At 36.2% G+C, this 17034-nt stretch overlaps 3 protein-coding genes across 5 annotated transcripts; all 3 read left to right on the top strand.

The window, feature by feature from the left end:
* Nucleotides 1–230: 230 nt before the first annotated feature.
* Nucleotides 231–2679, top strand: LOC130749090 (bifunctional monothiol glutaredoxin-S16, chloroplastic). Its single transcript, XM_057602377.1, has 2 exons — nucleotides 231–674; nucleotides 2028–2679. The coding sequence occupies exons 1-2, from the start codon at nucleotides 291–293 to the stop codon at nucleotides 2529–2531; spliced, it is 888 nt and encodes a 295-aa protein (XP_057458360.1). The 5' UTR covers nucleotides 231–290; the 3' UTR covers nucleotides 2532–2679.
* Nucleotides 2680–3584: 905 nt separating this feature from the next.
* Nucleotides 3585–8724, top strand: LOC130748821 (beta-glucosidase 11-like). Its single transcript, XM_057602065.1, has 13 exons — nucleotides 3585–3894; nucleotides 4035–4110; nucleotides 4302–4354; nucleotides 4841–4916; nucleotides 5172–5243; nucleotides 5344–5431; nucleotides 5587–5842; nucleotides 6023–6138; nucleotides 6290–6510; nucleotides 7417–7448; nucleotides 7536–7623; nucleotides 7726–7816; nucleotides 8254–8724. Exons 1-13 carry the CDS (start codon nucleotides 3751–3753, stop codon nucleotides 8516–8518), a joined length of 1578 nt encoding a protein of 525 aa, XP_057458048.1. The 5' UTR covers nucleotides 3585–3750; the 3' UTR covers nucleotides 8519–8724.
* Nucleotides 8725–11272: 2548 nt separating this feature from the next.
* Nucleotides 11273–15554, top strand: LOC130748880 (beta-glucosidase 11-like). Of its 3 annotated transcripts, none has more exons than XR_009022797.1 (13): nucleotides 11273–11590; nucleotides 11680–11794; nucleotides 12421–12476; nucleotides 12652–12727; nucleotides 12898–12969; nucleotides 13081–13168; nucleotides 13280–13535; nucleotides 13689–13804; nucleotides 13976–14196; nucleotides 14317–14348; nucleotides 14431–14544; nucleotides 14621–14711; nucleotides 15084–15131. XR_009022797.1 is itself a non-coding variant. In XM_057602124.1 (13 exons), the coding sequence occupies exons 1-13, from the start codon at nucleotides 11432–11434 to the stop codon at nucleotides 15325–15327; spliced, it is 1614 nt and encodes a 537-aa protein (XP_057458107.1). In that variant the 5' UTR covers nucleotides 11291–11431; the 3' UTR covers nucleotides 15328–15554. The 3 variants fall into 3 exon arrangements, 2 of the variants coding, with proteins under 2 accessions (XP_057458107.1, XP_057458108.1); XM_057602124.1 differs by having other exon boundaries at nucleotides 11291–11590; nucleotides 14431–14518; nucleotides 15084–15554; XM_057602125.1 differs by having other exon boundaries at nucleotides 11294–11590; nucleotides 11680–11752; nucleotides 14431–14518; nucleotides 15084–15554.
* The last annotated feature ends 1480 nt before the right edge of the window (nucleotides 15555–17034 follow it).

Below are 17034 nucleotides of genomic sequence, written 5' to 3'. Positions count from 1 at the left end.
TATGATAAAGAGTTTATACTTATATATAGCTTATTTTCAATTTATTTCAATAATTTTTTAAAAATAGCTTATGAATATGAGCTTATGTCATAAGCGCTTATAACCATAAGTCCTTAAATAAGTTGTTTTCCCAAACGTGACCCTAAAATCACAGATCATGTCCACAGTGGTCTTTTTTTTTTAGGGGCAAACTGAATATTTCATTAATTGGCAAAAACATGTTAAAAAAAACAGATAGCATATGCTTCTAATCCTGTTCTTCTCAGAGTTATCATACACATTTGTGAGCCATGGCTACCATCAACCTCTCTTCAATGCAAGCTCTCTCCTTTCATCGTTTATCCTCTTCTCACCCCCAAAATACCCGTACCCTTTCGTTCAATTTACACTCCAAGCCCTCTTTCAACCCACGCCCAATTTCCCTAAAACCCTACAATTCAGACAACCCTCGTAAATGGACGGTGTCTCTCGCCGTGAAAACCCTCGGTGAGACGGAGGCGGTGGCGGTGTCGCCGGAAAACGATGGGCCCGCCGGAGAATTTCATCCGGGCGCCGGTGTCTACGCCGTGTATGACAAGGATGGTGAGCTTCAGTTCATCGGTATATCGCGCAATGTTGCGGCGAGCGTTTCGACGCACCGGAAATCGGTGCCGGAGCTATGTGGCTCCTTTAAGGTGAGGCTCAATCAATACTCTGAGCTTTGAATTGAAGTGTTGAGATATAGATGGCTAAATTAAATGCAATTTTACAATTGGATTCATTGAAATTTGAATTGTTTATTCTCATTGTTTTATATGGTTTTGATTGGGGAAAAAATAGTTTAGAGAATGGTTGATTTTATCTGGTTTCAATTGTTAAGCCTTATGGTATGGAATATGGATCACTGTCTTCTCAAAGCATAATTGAAGGTTTGGACTACAACTAAGGGAATCTATATTTTTAAGGTTGAAGTCATGGAGAGAATGTTTGGATAGGACTTTTGATCTACAAAGAAGTTTTGGACTTCTGCTTGATACAAATAAATTATAGTGGGGTGCCTTGAGTTTCCCATGCCTAGAACATAACAATGGGGGGTGAATTAGGCTCATTTATGATGATGCTCAAGTTTAACTAAGTGAAGAAAGAGTAGTTAAGGGCCTTGCTAGTAAGAGGGAATCAACGTGCTGCGGTGGACATTGATTATCTGTGGTAAGTGGTAACTTCCCACCAAGGGTGGTATGCTAGCATTGAAATCAAACTTCACCCTAAAGAAAATATGATGGTCAAAATGGCAGTACCAAGGAACAAATGGGAAGTATAATGATTTGTTGATCCTTTCTTAGATGGTATTCCATGAGGGAAGGAAAGATAAGACTTGTGGTTTTAGGAACATAATAACAGAGTAGAAAGGTAAGAGCTTTTGCAAATGACTCTTAACTTGTTAGTTGTTACCTTCTTATTCTTGATGGATGAAAATTGAAATTCTTAAAATTTTGTTTTAAACATTAGTGTTAGTTAAAAGACAGTCTTGAGAACTTTGACAAAATAGGAAAAGAAAAACTGTATATATGGCACTTATTTTTATGTTTTGCTTGTTGTTTTGGGAATTCGGAGCTTATTACTCTGGGTAGGAGGTTTATTCCTCTGGTTGTGCTTCCTTTTTGTGCAGCTCTAACCCAGGGAATTTCCTTCTGTTAGAGGGGTTCTTCTCTTTTAGTTTGTAAATAATACGATACAATTTACTTTTTCACTCTTGAATCTATCAAGTTGACTGAGTAATCTTCCTAGTCATAGTAACCCAACGGATTTTCCTTTATCATGCTCTTGAAATGATTTAAAACAATCAAGTAATTTAAAAGCACAGATGTAATGTGCAAACAAACAGTATTAGAAGTAATATTGTAGTCTGCTGAGAAGTTTTTTGCTCACCCCCCCCCCCCCCCCCTCCTCTTTAAATATATCATAGTAGTATCCTCTGTTACTCACACTGTTTCCCGTGATACTACTTTCCTATTGTTGTTTTTTCATGATGAAATTGTCTGTTATAGGTTGGGATAGTGGATGAACCTGACAGAGAAGCTCTAACCCAAGCATGGAAGTCTTGGATGGAAGAATACATCAAAGTTAATGGAAAAGTTCCACCCGGTAATGAATCAGGAAACACCACTTGGGTTCGGCAGCAGCCTAAGAAGAAGCCTGATCTTCGGTTAACGCCTGGTCGGCATGTGCAATTAACTGTCCCTCTAGAGGACCTCATCGACAAGTTGGTAAAAGATAACAAGGTAGTTGCATTCATTAAGGGCTCTAGAAGTGCACCAATGTGTGGATTCTCACAGAGGGTCATAGGCATTCTTGAAAGTGAAGGAGTGGATTATGAGAGTGTAAATGTGCTCGACGAGGATTACAACTACGGATTGAGGGAGACACTTAAAAAGTACAGCAACTGGCCCACATTCCCCCAGATATTTGTGGATGGTGAACTGGTTGGGGGTTGTGATATATTGACCTCCATGTATGAAAAAGGTGAAGTGGCTAGTGTGTTCAAAAAATAACTGAAGGATTGCATTTAGGCCTTTTTTTTAAGTGGGGACTAGAAGTAGAGCCTGGGAAATTAATGGTAGTGCAAAGTCATTCGTGCTTTGCTGAAGAACATTGTCTTGTATATTTAATCTTAATCATATTAGAAAATTGTTGATTATATATGTGCTTTATGTTTGTCTTTTATTTGCGACATCTGCAAAGTACTCGTGAAAACCAAAAGGAGAGCTTTCCATTAGTGAGGATGTAGGATTGCAGATACTTGGCTTCTTTAGCAGGGGAAAATGAGTTTGACTCGTCGGGTCAAAACTCTCTTAATCTACCAATCTACCAAATGAGACGGGCGACTTAGAGTTTGGAACCCAGCAATTCATTTTGCATGACCAAACAAGGAAATGGGCTGAAAACGGAGCGAAGCGGGTTAGCCGCAAGTCAACACCTCAAAACGGGGCGAGTCGATTTATATTTTATTAGTAGGTCAATTTGTCCTGCCTTGTTTCATGCGGGTTGGTAGTCGGGTGAAACTGGTTGGGTTGGCTTGTTTTACACGGTCTTCACTAAAAACACTACTATAATTACTACAACTACCTCCTAGTAGGTTTGTTAAAATAGGCTCTGGCCTATGAGCAAGCTTGGCTCAAACCACTTTTAGGGTCGGTCGGGTTGGAAAATAGAGGTTCATATTTATGAGTTATTTGGCTCGACTCACCTAACTCGATAGGCTAAATGTGTAAATGTGTTGAAATTGAAGTGAGTCGAGTGAGCTCATAATCCAACTTGTTTTTATTCTTATTTAGATTTTTATTTTATAGTCAATAAAAAATAAAAATGGTTCATCACACCCATTTATTGAGATGTTTTATTGATTTTTCAAAGAAAATAATCACTATTAATAGTCATTTACTATTTAAGTAACTCTTTTTAATAATAAAATATTATTATTATTATTATTATTATTATTATTATTATTATTCTTTTGCATATTTTATTGTGATACATCCAAAAAAAATGACCATTTGGTCGTATAAAAATTCTTCACGTAATCAAAAGTTTCAACTGAGGTAGTGCATTTATTTCCACATTGATAGTATCATCAGAGGTGGATTCTTCCCGTTCCAGAGTCTGCTGTTTCTCTCTCTTCATGTTGTCCACATAAACAATAATACACTTCACTGTAATTCTCCTTAGCTAAGAACCTTTGTTGCTTGATGTTCCAAAAGAGTAAGAAGGAGGATGTCAAAGGTGGTTTTTGCTCTGTTACATTTGTTAGCTGCAGCTTTATTGACAGCACTAGTCCCCGTTGCTAATCCATTGAGCAGGAATGACTTCCCAATTTCACCTCACTTCTTGTTTGGTGCATCAACATCAGCTTATCAGGTTCTTCTCTCTCTATCTCTCTTTCATATATAACTGGGATTTGTTAATACCAAGTGTAAGTATTGGACAATTCCACTGGGTTTTTATGCTGCTCTTCTCATTCTAATGCTAATTGTGTATTTGGGAATTGGGAATGAAAGGTTGAAGGTGCTGCAAATGAAGATGGCAGGGAGCCTAGCATATGGGATACCTTTGTACATGCAGCTGGCATTAATGGTGCTTCTTCCTTATTAGTGTTCTCATATATACTTTTTTTTTTCAATTTGAGTGTGTTTTTTTTTTTTGGATTTAGATTGGGTTTTGTAAGTTCTTAATGTTTGATGATCATAATATTATGACCACAAAATCATGTTAAAAATTCCTAGCTACAATAATGAAATTCTTCATTTCACTTAAATTTTCATCAGAGATGCAAAGGGGATATACAGACATTGCGTGCGATCAATATCACAAGTATAAGGTCAGTAGATGATTCATTAGCTTATGTATTCACAAGAAGCGATGTATAGATGCATCTGGGAAAACAGCTTAGTTTAAGCGCTTATCAAGATAAGTGTTTATCGCATAAACTTCATAAGCTAATTTGAGCAGCTTATTGAAATAAGTTGAAAATAGGTTACAGAAAAATATCAGCTTTTATTCATAAGCTAATATAAACTACTTGAAAAAATAAGCTCAAAACAGCGTATAGATTAGGTAGTAAGGTAGGTCATAAGAAGCATAAACTCTCTCAAACACTTCATAAGCGCTTATGCTATAAGATAAGCTCAAATAAGCTCTTCCAAACGTATTCCACCCTGAGATTAGCACCACACTCATCTTTTACACATCAAAGACTGGTTTTAAATTAACCTTCCTACCTAAGAAATTATTTGTACCATAAAGCATCCTCCATACACACATACATACATATCTGATTACTCTACATGCCCATCTTTTCTTGTAGGAAGATGTCGAACTCATGGTTAAAATGGGCTTAGAGGCCTACAGATTTTCCATATCTTGGTCAAGGCTCATTCCAGGTACTATCACACCAATGCTGCAGATGATAAATTCTTATATGTGATCATGTAGTAAGAGAAGTAATTATTCTAGGATTATGATAAAGAGTAGCATCTAAAGTTATTGCAAGAGCTGACTGTAATTGACATACACTTGGTTTGATTCTGGTGCCATGAATGAATCTTGCTACTCCATGAGCATCTATGCAATTATAGTTTCTTACAAGACCCTATTATGTTATTTGTTATTCTGACCTTGATCTCTTTTATTACCAGATGGGAAAGGACCAATCAATCCCAAGGGATTACAGTATTACAACAACCTCATCAACGAACTAACACGCAATGGTTCTTTTGCAAACTAGAATTACTTTTTCAAGTTTATCTAACACTTCAAAGAAATCCCTTCCAAGTTATACATTTGTTCTTTGTTTTTCTTCATTTGTAGGAATCCAACCACATGTTACATTGCAACATTGGGACCTACCACAAGCACTTGAAGATGAATATGGAGGATGGGTTAGCCGAAGAGTAGTGTATGGTTCCCTAACTTCAAGTCTCTACCCATGACCATCAATCCAGCATCTATTAGATAGGAGTTACAATTTCAAACAAACAGCATATAGCTAAATACAAGAAAAATCATCTGTCTGGGATTAACATTTACCTATTTGTATATGTTTACTTGCAGAAAAGACTTCACAGCATATGCAGATGTGTGCTTCAGAGAGTTTGGGGATAGAGTTAAATATTGGACCCCAGTGAATGAGGCAAATGTGTTCGCAATCGGGGGCTATGGTGCAGGATTTTTACCACCTCAACATTGTTCTCCTTCCTCTATATCTAACTGCTCTAAGGGAAATTCCTCAACTGAGCCATATTTGGTAGCCCATCATGTTTTGCTAGCACATGCATCAGCTACTAGACTGTATCGGAAGAAGTACCAGGTAAACCAATCTATGTTACAAGCATGATGCACTTCTCTTCTTTTTCCTTCATCTAGGACTTCTTTTACATTGGGTAGCATAATTATGACGGATGTTGCTGCATAAGGTGATAGTTATGATATCCTTTTCACGATGATAATCAAAATATGATGTCTTAAAAACTGCCTCTGGTGTATGCAGGACAAGCAACATGGATTTATTGGGTTTAATCTCCTTACCTTTGGTTTTATTCCTCTAACAAATACTAGTGAAGATATTAATGCCGCTCAAAGGGCCCAAGACTTCTATGTAGGGTGGTACGTAACACTCTGACATGTCTGTTGTCATTATTCGAGTAATGGATATTGCCATAAGCATCCAACACTTTAATTTTCTTCAAACAATTTGACATTCTTTATTCATCAATGAATTGCTAGAGCTGATTTCGTCTGTGGTTTGTTTTTGCAGGTTTTTGAATCCCTTAATTTTTGGAGAATATCCTAGCATCATGAAAAAGAATGCTGGCTTAAGACTTCCTGTCTTCACCAAAAGGGAATCAAATCTGGTCAAAGGCTCAATGGACTTCCTAGGAATAAATTTCTACTACTCATATATAGTCAAGAACAACCCAGGTAGCCTGGACTCAGAGGATAGAGGTTTCGCCGAAGATGTTGCAGCGGAGCTTATACGTATGTTTACATTACCATTTACTGAACCAGTTCTGATTTCATAACCTATCATATATTGAGGTTAAACAAGTAACTTACATATAAATCTTTCTTTATTCTATGAAACATCATCCTCAACTTTATGAATTGAGATCTTTTTTTAAGAGATGTGTTTCCTCTCTGTTTTATATGTTGCAAAAGGAGATCAAATGAGATTGTATTTTTTCATCATTTATGATTTTTTATTTGCTTTAATTTTGATCAAGCAGGGGTTATTTTTAACTTCTCTGCTGGTTCTGAGTCTTTGTGTGATGGACACAGAACAAGAACTGAGTTTTTTGAACAGAGAACCAAAGCTTAAGGTACAACAATGGAGATAGAGAAACCCTAACTCCCCTCTGGAATGTTCGAGAGTCCAGTCTCTCCTAGTCCCAACTGAATTCCTAACTCCTCTAAGGCTCTAACTACCCCTTTCCCTCTTATTTATACCTCTCTCTAACTGACATAACAGTAACTGAACCAACTAACAGTAACTGAAACAGCTAACACTAACTGCTTCTAATATCAGAAATCACTATAAGGCTAAGCTATAGCCTTTCTCTTATTTCTCCACTCATATACCTTCCTAATTGGAGGTTGATATTCATCATTGTGATTTTTAAAATCAATGTCTTCTTGCCCCTGTTGGTACTTGATAATACTTTATAGACCATCTCTGGCCATACATGGACTCACCCTGAACGAAATTCTTTTAGATGCAAGCATGTCATATCTCATACACAAATAATTATTAGTACAAAAATCCAAACTGTTGGAAGTTGTTTACTTAGTAACTTTAGTATGCCATATCATCGTTTGGTAATCCGCTTTTATCCAACTTTGTGGAACTTTCATCTAATTATGTTTTGTTTTTTCTTCTGGCTGTAGCCTTTGCTGAAACTGGTACGTCTCCATATGAGGTAAGAGTAGAGTTTGGACAGTGTTTTTCCTCTTATTCTTTAACCATTGAAGCTTCAATTTTTTTACTAACTAGCTGGTTGGTTTAGGTTCCAATTACAACCTGGAGTTTGAAAGGGTTACTTGAGTCATTGAAGAAAGATTATGGCAATTTTCCAGTTTACATTCACGAAAATGGTATGCTTGGCTGAGATCAATGTGTTGTAAGCCTTCAAATCCTTTTATCAACAAACTCAACTTTTCTGGTGTACTGCTTTGATAAATTTTCTAACTTCTCAGGTCAACAAACACCACGGAATTCATCATTAGATGACTTGCCAAGGGTGAAGTACTTGCGTGAATACATAGGGAGCCTGCGAGATATACTGAGGTACTTATATTTTAATTTTCAAGTAGGAACTTCACAGTAGGTATAATGGGACCCTTACATGATTTTCATTATCAGCATTCCTTTGATTCTACTCTACTTTAACATGTTTGGACCAGCTTCTTTTTTCTCGTGATCAATTCTGGCACTTAGAAACTACTCATATAAATCTTCATTATCAGCATTCTACTCTACTCTATTAAGAGCATGTTTGGATCAACTTCGCTTTTCTCATAATGAATTTTGACACTCAAAAGTTACTCACAAAAGCTTTTTCCCATAGTTGGTTTTGGCTTCAGAATCAATTGTAAAAGGATTTTCATGCTATATATTCTCACGTTATATTTTCCCTGAAGGCTAATGAAGTTCTTTTTTGTTTGTTCTTTTCTCTCCTTTCCCCTTCCCATTTTTTTTTTTCATTTTTCTCTTCACATTGAAAGGGATGGACTGAATTTGAGAGGTTATTTTGTATGGTCCTTCTTGGATATGTTTGAGTTGCTGACTGGATATGAAACAAGCTATGGCCTATACTACGTAGATTTGAAAGATCCAACCTTGAGGAGGCAACCTAAGCTTTCTTCTGTGTGGTACACAAATTTCCTGCACAATGAGAGTATGGACTCAAAGGTCACCACCATCACCATGAACACTGAGCAGAATGCATCTGGGCTTTCCAACACCCCTTTACTGCATAGTGCCATTTAAAGTAATCAAGACTAGTTAAAATTGAATTTTGTTCTGTACTCTCATCTTTCTTACCACGGTCCTTATTTGCTTCCTTATGTTACCGTGTGAGAGAATAAAGTGACAAGATTTATAGTGTATAAACTTATGACAAACATTAGAATTTTAATCCACAGGAAACGAGATATTTTTGCTATGATGATGAATGTGAATATTTTTTCATGCTATTTGTCTGATCACTTTTGATATTCCTCTGATATCATGCTATGGCTTAGCTGGGTATCTAAATCAAAGTTGCCTTGCCCTTATATCACTAATCACTAGTATATACATTTAGCTATAGAATCTCCAACTGAATTAAGCTCACATGCCAGTATTCTTCTTCATCCACTGAACACCTAAAATTAAAAGGGATTGTGAAGCTAAGTCGAGATACTTACAATGTTGTGCATGGCAAAAACACAACTCTCTGGTAAGATTTTTGTTCGGATTAGAAAACTGAGCATGAGTGTTAACTTCGACTACTTCAAGGCTCTCCGACGACACTGAGCGAGAGATAAGGATTAGGGTTAGACAAGTAGTGTGTACCTTTGAGGGGTCCTATGAACCTTATTTATAAATGATGGAGAACATGTTATAGTTACTACGTGATATTAGAGATATTGGGGAAGTAATCGTCTTAGAAGATCCCTAAAGTTAAGGGATATATTAAGAGATTTTATCTTCTAGATAATTAGATATACATGCTTTTAATGAGTCAATCCTTATTTTGTGCGAAGCACCTTCTTGCAGGCTACAACATTTGTAGCCAAGTGTTCAATAGGATCAGTTTTACCATTATACGATTCTACCCCGTTAGCTTCTCCAATCCTTTTGGGAAATCCAATAACAAAATCTCCATTGAGAATGGACTCTGAACTCCAACTTCTTTATTTCGTTGAGAAGGAGTTCTCAAAGGTTCTTGTTGTACTTAGTACGGAATTGAGTTTCCATGTGGAAGCTGTTTACATCTTTGCGTTATTGCGTAGTTTGGTGGCGTGTCTTCAACATGGTAATGAGAATAAATTTACAGCTTCCAAAGATGGCGCCAATTGTTTTTTCCAGAAGCTTAGCAGAGTGGTTTTCCAATCAAGCTTGGCAGAGAGCACGACGGCCAGTGTGATGTGCATGGCGATGCATTGAATATCCACGCCATATGAGGTACCTGCAAAAGCCACATTGTCGCTCAAGTCAGCTCAGGATCAGAGAGAATCTTATAATCTAAAGAGAGCAATAAGAGAGAAAATAAGTTGTATCTAGCTTACAGAGTGGTACTAGTGAAATGAAAACCACAGAATAGTTGGTTAAATATTTGGAGTGAGTTCAACATTCACCCGGAAAGAACAATAACTCAGTATGCCAATTTAGAATGCAATTTGAAATTGAGTGATGTTATTCTAATTTTTTTTTAGTATTACAACTATAAATAATATTAATAGTTAAAAATGAGTTTAACAGTATAAGTGTTGGAGCGTGTAATATATATATATATATATATATATATATATATATATATAATTGGACTCCACTTTTGTCCCAGACAGCCTGGAAGACAGTGAAGACGAACTTTATTGATTTTTCAACTCAATAGTTGTACTTTTTATTGTCACAAAGTTGACTTTTCACTGTAGCTATAGTACTAAACAGTTCGTGTTCATGACCGGAACTATTCAAATAGTGCTTTTTATTTTCTATAAATAGAGAGTCTCTCTTTTGTTAAGAGGCAGAACTTGACGGAGAGTTAGTCAGAGACTCTTAGAGAGATAAGATGTAAGTCTTTATCTTTTCTTTCCTTCTCTTTCAATCTCTTATTTCAATCCTGGAATTGTTCTTTTTCAGTTTTCAATAATAAATCTCTTCCTGCAATCTTGATTAATGGAAGGCTAACAATTTAGGAGGTACTGCGGCTTGGACTTTGCTTTGGTAACTTGACCACAATTCTAACAATTTAGTTTTATGTTTAACTAGTTGGTTTGAAGAGTGAAAATTCTTTGTTTGACTTGGCCGAACAACTTGATGGTTTCTTATAGTCAAGTCATTTGGGTGACCAAGATAATAGTATGCTGATTAGTCATTTGGGCATACCGGAATATAATGTGACAAGTACCAGTAAATAGTTTAGCATGAGTTATATTTTAAGGGATCACAATCCTGCCTTGGACTTTTTACTGTTGCTTCTGATTGTAATATGTTGGAGCATCCCTTGTGCTCCCCATTAATTTATTTGACCTATCAAAAAGAGAGAAAAAAAAGGGATCACAATCCTCTGGTGTTCAAAATCAAACTGCAGGAATCTTGGTCTTTAAATTATTTATTTTTGAAAATAAAATAATGTTTTTTAACAGCAAAATTTGATTAATTATAAAGAAAAAACACCTTGAGGACACACCTTCTCAAGTTGGGGTTAAAGAAAACACCCCTAACACATAAGCACATAGCAAAAGTTCAAGAACAACCATCAAAGAGAAAGATACTGCCATGATGCACCCACCTGACACCACTACCTTTAAATTCTTTGACTAATTCCTCTAAAACACAAAAAGCACTTGTCCAGCTACTCCTAAATGGCCTCCCACTAGCAAGTTTACTAAAATAATCGGACTCAGTGCAGCAACCTCTTCCCCAAACCAGAAAACAAATGTTAATTTATAAGTAAAACAATTGATTTTGAATGGTGGGATTTAGAACTGCATACTCTGCAGGTATTTTTACAAATGCAGGGGTTTAAGACATATTTAAGTGTGCGTCAGCTTGCTGAGTTGGTCTATTTCACGTCACGTTCTGTCTTAATAAAAATAAGATGCTTCACGCTGTCCTAAAATCTATATGGTGTTCACATAAACAATATATATACTTTACTTTTATTTTGTCCTTAACGAAGAAATTACATGCTTGATGTTCCAAAAACACAGTTCAAAGGAGAAAAAGATGAGGATGTTAAAGGTGGTCTTTGTTCTGATACATTTGTTAGCTGCAGCTGTATTGGCTAATCCCTTGAGCAAGAATGACTTCCCACCTCACTTCTTGTTTGGTGCATCATCATCAGCATATCAGGTTCTCTTCATATTTTTTATTATATGTGTGGATATAACCAATTGTGTATTAAACTATGTATTTGGGAATTGGGATGATGTGAATGAAAGGTTGAAGATGCTGCAAATGAAGATGGCAGGAAGCCTAGCATATGGGATACCTTCGTACATGCTGCTGGCAATGGTGCTGTTTCATTATGCATATATAACTTAATTTCTGCAATTTGTGAGTGTGTGTTTTTTGGATTTTAATTGGGTTATTTAAGTTAGTAATGTTTGATGATAATAAATTTACTAACCCAAAATGGTTAGTTTGTTACCTAAGCTATTTGAGCACAGTAAAATTATGATTCTTCAGATTCAGAATTCGAAGTGGAGGTGTTGCAGAATTCATTTCTTTCATGTTTATCAAGAAGATAACCAGGTTCCAGATTATCTAGCTAATGAGGCTCATGAGTTTCCTATTGGTCTGCACCTGTTGTAAGGACCTACTGTTAGGAGTAGCAGTATCTGGTTTAGTGATTTTTCAGGAGTGTCTTTCCCACGTAGCGTAGTGGTGTAGTGTATCTATTACTCCTGTCTGATTTTTAGTCCCACAAGTTATGTGAATGCATTCAAAAATAGTAGAACCTTTAAGATATAGCATCAGATTGGGATTCTTGTAGTATAAGAAAAATTCTTATACCCAGAAAAAGTAATTATCACTCATTATAGGTATAGAGTACTGTCCAAAGAAAAAACAAATGTTCTAAGAGATCCCTTTAGACCATGGGTTTCTATAGAGGACATGTATTCATGATCACATATTCATAGTTACAATAATGAAATTCTTCATTTCCCTTCAATTTTCAGCAAAGATACACAGGGGAGATAAGGACATTGGATGCGATCAATATCACAAGTATAAGGTCAGTAGATGTGGCATGTATATTGTATACCCATGGATTAGCAGCAGTCTCATCTTTCGCAGCTCAGAGACTGGTTTTAAATTAACCTTCCAACCTAATAATTTGTACCATAAAGCATCCTCCATACACACATAAATATCTTATTAGTAGTATACATGCCCATCTTTTCTTGCAGGAAGATGTCAAACTCATGGTGAAAATGGGTTTAGATGCCTACAGATTTTCCATATCTTGGTCAAGGCTTGTTCCAGGTATTATCACACAAATGTAGCAAATGATAGATTCTTATATGTGATCATGGAGTAAAAGAAGTAATTGTTCTAGCATTTTGACCAAAACTAGCATCTAAAATAATTCTCGCACCTTCATGAGCATCTATGAAATTATTTGTTGTTCTGACCTTGATCTCTTGTATTACCAGATGGGAAAGGACCAATCAATCCCAAGGGATTACAGTATTACAACAACCTTATCAATGAACTAATCAGCCAAGGTTCTTTTGCATCCTAGAAATACTTCTTAAAGTTTAATTTAACCAGATTCACTTGAATCCTTATCTTTCCAAGTAAGACATATGTTATTCTTTGTTTTTCTTCCTTTGTAGGAATCCAACCACATATTACATTGCATCACTTGGACCTGCCACAAGCACTTGAAGATGAATATGGAGGATGGCTTCGCCGAAGAGTAGTGTATGGTTCCCAAACTTCAAATGTCTAATACCCTGACCGTCATCTACTAGATGAGATTTCAAACAAACTACATCTAGCTCAATAAAAAAAATCACATATGTTGTCTTGCAGAAAAGACTTCACAGCATATGCAGATGTGTGCTTCAGAGAGTTTGGCGATAGAGTTAAATATTGGACCACAGTGAATGAGGGAAATCTGTTCGCATTTGGGGGCTATGAATCAGGACTTCTTCCCCCTCAACGGTGTTCCCCCTCCTCTATACCTAACTGCTCTAGGGGAAATTCCTCAACTGAGCCATATTTGGTAGCCCATCATATTTTGTTAGCACATGCATCAGCTGCTAGACTATATCGGAAGAAGTACCAGGTAAACCAATTTCTGTTACAAGCATGATGCACTTGGTAGCATAATTATATATGAAGGATGTGTTATAAGGTGAATAGGTGATAGTTAAGATATCCTTTTCAAAATGATAATCAAACTATAATTTGTCTTCAAAACTACCTCTGGTGTATGCAGGACAAGCAACATGGATTTATTGGGTTAAATCTCCTTACGTTTGGTTTTGTTCCTCTAACCAAAACTAGTGACGATATAAATGCCACTCAAAGGGCCCAAGACTTCTATACGGGGTGGTAAGTAACACTAACAATTGGAAAGGCTTAGTTTTTTCTTTGGTTGGGAGAGTTTATCCACCCATAGTGGTCTTACTGGCTTGAAAAGGATTGCCTCAGTGGAGGATACCTGTGGTTTAAACAAAAATACCCTCTAGAGTTGATTTTGTCTATGCTTTTGTTTTTTTTCAGGTTTTTGAATCCCTTGATTTTTGGAGAATATCCTGGCATCATGAAAAAGAATGCTGGCTCAAGACTTCCTGTCTTCACCAAAAGGGAATCAAATCTGGTCAAGGGCTCAATGGACTTCCTAGGAATAAATTTCTACTACACATTTCTAGTTAAGAACAACCCAGACAGCCTGCGCTCAGAGGATAGAAGTTTCACAGCAGATATGGCCGCGGAGCTTGAATGTATGTTTCTATTTATGTAAATGTAGGTTTTGAGGTTAAACAACTAATTTTCACATAAATATCTCTTTATTCAACCAACTTTGAAGAACTTTCATTCAATCATGTTTTTTTCCCTTGTAGACCTTACCGGAAATGGTTCGTCTACATATGAGGTAAGAGTAGTGTTTGAATGTTCCTCTTATTCTTTAAGCATTGAAGCTTCCATGTTTTCTACTAACTATCTGTTTGGTTTAGCATCCAATTACACCCTGGATTTTGAAAGAGATTCTTGCGTCATTGAAGAAAGATTATGGCAATTTTCCAGTTTACATTCACGAAAACGGTATGCTTGGCTGAGATCAATGTTTTGTAAGCCTCCAAATCCTTTTATCAACAAAATCAACTTTTTTGGTGTACTGCTATGATAAATCTCCTCACTTCTCAGGTCAACAAACACAACGCAATTCATCATTGGATGACAGGCCAAGGGTGAAGTACCTGTGTAAATACATAGGGAGCCTGCTTGATATACTGAGGTACTTATATTTTCATTTTCAAGTAGGGACTTCAATGTATGTATGTGTATCATATCCTAATACGATCTTCGGTATCAGTGCCCCTTTGATTCTACTCTACTCTATAGCATATTTGGATTAACTTCTCTTTCCTCATAAACATTCTGACACTCAGAAGCTACTCACATAAGCTTCTCCCCATAATTCATTTTGACTTTAAATCAATTGTAGAACTAGAAGGATTTCCAAACGTTCTATATATTACAAATAAATGCGTCGATTTTAAGAATTCAAGGTTGTTCTCAGTTTTTCCCTGAATGCTAATGTTGTTTTTATTTTGCTTTGTTGTTTTCTCTCTTCTTTCCTTTTCCATTGCTCTTGTCACATTGAAAGGGATGGAGTGAATTTAAGAGGTTATTTTGTATGGTCCTTCTTGGATATGTTCGAGGTACTGAATGGATATGAATCAAGCTATGGCCTATACTTTATAGATTTGAAAGATCCAGCTTTGAGGAGGCAATCTAAGCTTTCTTCAGTGTGGTACTCAAATTTTCTGAACAATGGGAATATACCAAAGGTCACCATCATGGACATTGAGAAGAATGCATCTGTGCTTTCCAACACTGTTACTGCATAATGCCATTAAAGTAATCAAGACTAGTTAAATTTGAAGGTTGTTCTGTACTCGCATCTTTTTTTTACCAGGTCCTAATTTTCTTCTTTGTATGACCGTGTGAGCGAATAAAGTGACATGATTTATGGTGTAAAGTTTTGAAAATCATTAGCATTTTACTCAACAGTACATGATTTGCTACTATATTATGAGTTATGACCATGAATGTAAATATTCATGATTTCTATTTTCATGACGTCCATTCATTCTTCTAGTTCTGATAATGAAAAACAACTCCTCATGGTTCTCCTTGGATTGATCCATCGACGATTTCAACAAGTCCTTATTATCTTCATCCAGGTTTCACCTCCATTAGACATGAACTATATCATACCTAGTCAAGATTGATGAAGCATGTGTTGATCTCGAAAAATAATTTTAAGGTCATCAATGGTTTTATCAAAGGCACAACCTGAATTTGGTCGTCTCTATGAAGTTTGAGATCGTTGTAAACCCACAATGATTATCCTGGATAAAATGTTCCTTATAAGAGCAAATTGCAAAGTGTTGTCTAGATTGAAGATCCTGCTGAACTATGGAACAATTTACAAGAAATGTTTTCCTAGGGAGATCATTTTTCGTTTATCAAATCTTCTCCAAGAAATTCACTCTATTCATCAGAGAGGTCGCACAGTTTCTTCCTATTTTAATGATTTGAAAACTTTGTGAAGAATTGGATTCACTTCGACCAATTCCTTCATGTGATTTGCATCCTCATTACTTATTCTTGTCAATTGGTTCATTTTCTGAAAGGTTATACGGAAACTGAATTTGTTATTTGCTTCCTCAAAATTCCTTGTGGTGAGGTTCTGTTTGTGTTAGTCTTTTCCTTAGGTTATGTAGGTTAAGTCTATTATGAAGATTTTTGGTGCAGTGTAATGAATAATGATGATATGCAGAATATCATTAGATAGATTGCTTGTTTAAGTTGTTTTACTTTTCTGGTTTTCATGAAACAATGTGCTATCAAGTTGTATTAGAAATCTTATATTCACTCTATGAATTTTGTATAAGTAAGTCTTTCAATGAATGAAAAGACCAACTGGTTCTTATTAGTTGTAAGTGGGTGTATAGAATCAATTATCGGGCTGATGATAGTAATAAACGATATAAAACGTGTGATGGTAAAACTAAAGGGGTTTACTCAAGTAGAGGGCCTTGATTATTCTGACACTTTTAGTCATGCTGCAAAGCTAACTGTTAAACTACTCTTAACTTCGGTTGCAGCTTGATGTCAATAATGCTTCTCTACACGGTGATCTTCATGAGAAAATCTACATGGAATTACCACATGGCCTTACTCCTGCCACTCCCCATCAAGTTTGCGAGCTCACTAAATAATTTTATGGGCTGAAACAAACTAGTTGGCAATGGGCCAATGGTTTGCCAAGCTTCCTTTAGCTCTCCTCAGTCAAGGCTACCATCAGTCTTCCTCTCTCTTTAGTCTTTACTAAGAGAATTGGTCTCATTCAATTACCACATTATTGGCTTATGTTGATGATTTAGTATTGGCAGGAAATGATATCTGAGATTACCTCTATCATGTGCTACTTGGATGCCACTTTTCACATCATGGATCTTGGTTCATTGAAATACTTTTTAGGGCTGGAAATTGCTCGTTCTCCCCATGGTATTTCAGTTTGTCAAAGAAAGTATGTTCTGGATATTTTA

The sequence above is a fragment of the Lotus japonicus genome, chromosome 3 (genome assembly GCF_012489685.1).
Source record: "Lotus japonicus ecotype B-129 chromosome 3, LjGifu_v1.2".
Lineage (NCBI taxonomy): Eukaryota > Viridiplantae > Streptophyta > Magnoliopsida > Fabales > Fabaceae > Lotus > Lotus japonicus.
Note: the sequence above shows the minus strand (reverse complement) of the source record. Positions and strands in the feature narration are given on the sequence as shown.

Excerpts from the sequence above, each read along its gene's own strand:
- LOC130749090 (XM_057602377.1), top strand. The coding sequence starts at position 291 with ATGGCTACCATCAACCTCTCTTCAATGCAAGCTCTCTCCTTTCATCGT. Across the intron at positions 675-2,027 it reads AGCTATGTGGCTCCTTTAAG|GTTGGGATAGTGGATGAACC; the intron begins GTGAGGCTCAAT and ends TGTCTGTTATAG.
- LOC130748880 (XM_057602124.1), top strand. The coding sequence starts at position 11,432 with ATGTTCCAAAAACACAGTTCAAAGGAGAAAAAGATGAGGATGTTAAAG. Across the intron at positions 11,795-12,420 it reads TAACTTAATTTCTGCAATTT|CAAAGATACACAGGGGAGAT; the intron begins GTGAGTGTGTGT and ends TTCAATTTTCAG. Across the intron at positions 12,970-13,080 it reads CAATGAACTAATCAGCCAAG|GAATCCAACCACATATTACA; the intron begins GTTCTTTTGCAT and ends CTTCCTTTGTAG.
- LOC130748821 (XM_057602065.1), top strand. The coding sequence starts at position 3,751 with ATGTCAAAGGTGGTTTTTGCTCTGTTACATTTGTTAGCTGCAGCTTTA. Across the intron at positions 5,244-5,343 it reads CAACGAACTAACACGCAATG|GAATCCAACCACATGTTACA; the intron begins GTTCTTTTGCAA and ends CTTCATTTGTAG. Across the intron at positions 7,449-7,535 it reads CTGGTACGTCTCCATATGAG|GTTCCAATTACAACCTGGAG; the intron begins GTAAGAGTAGAG and ends TGGTTGGTTTAG.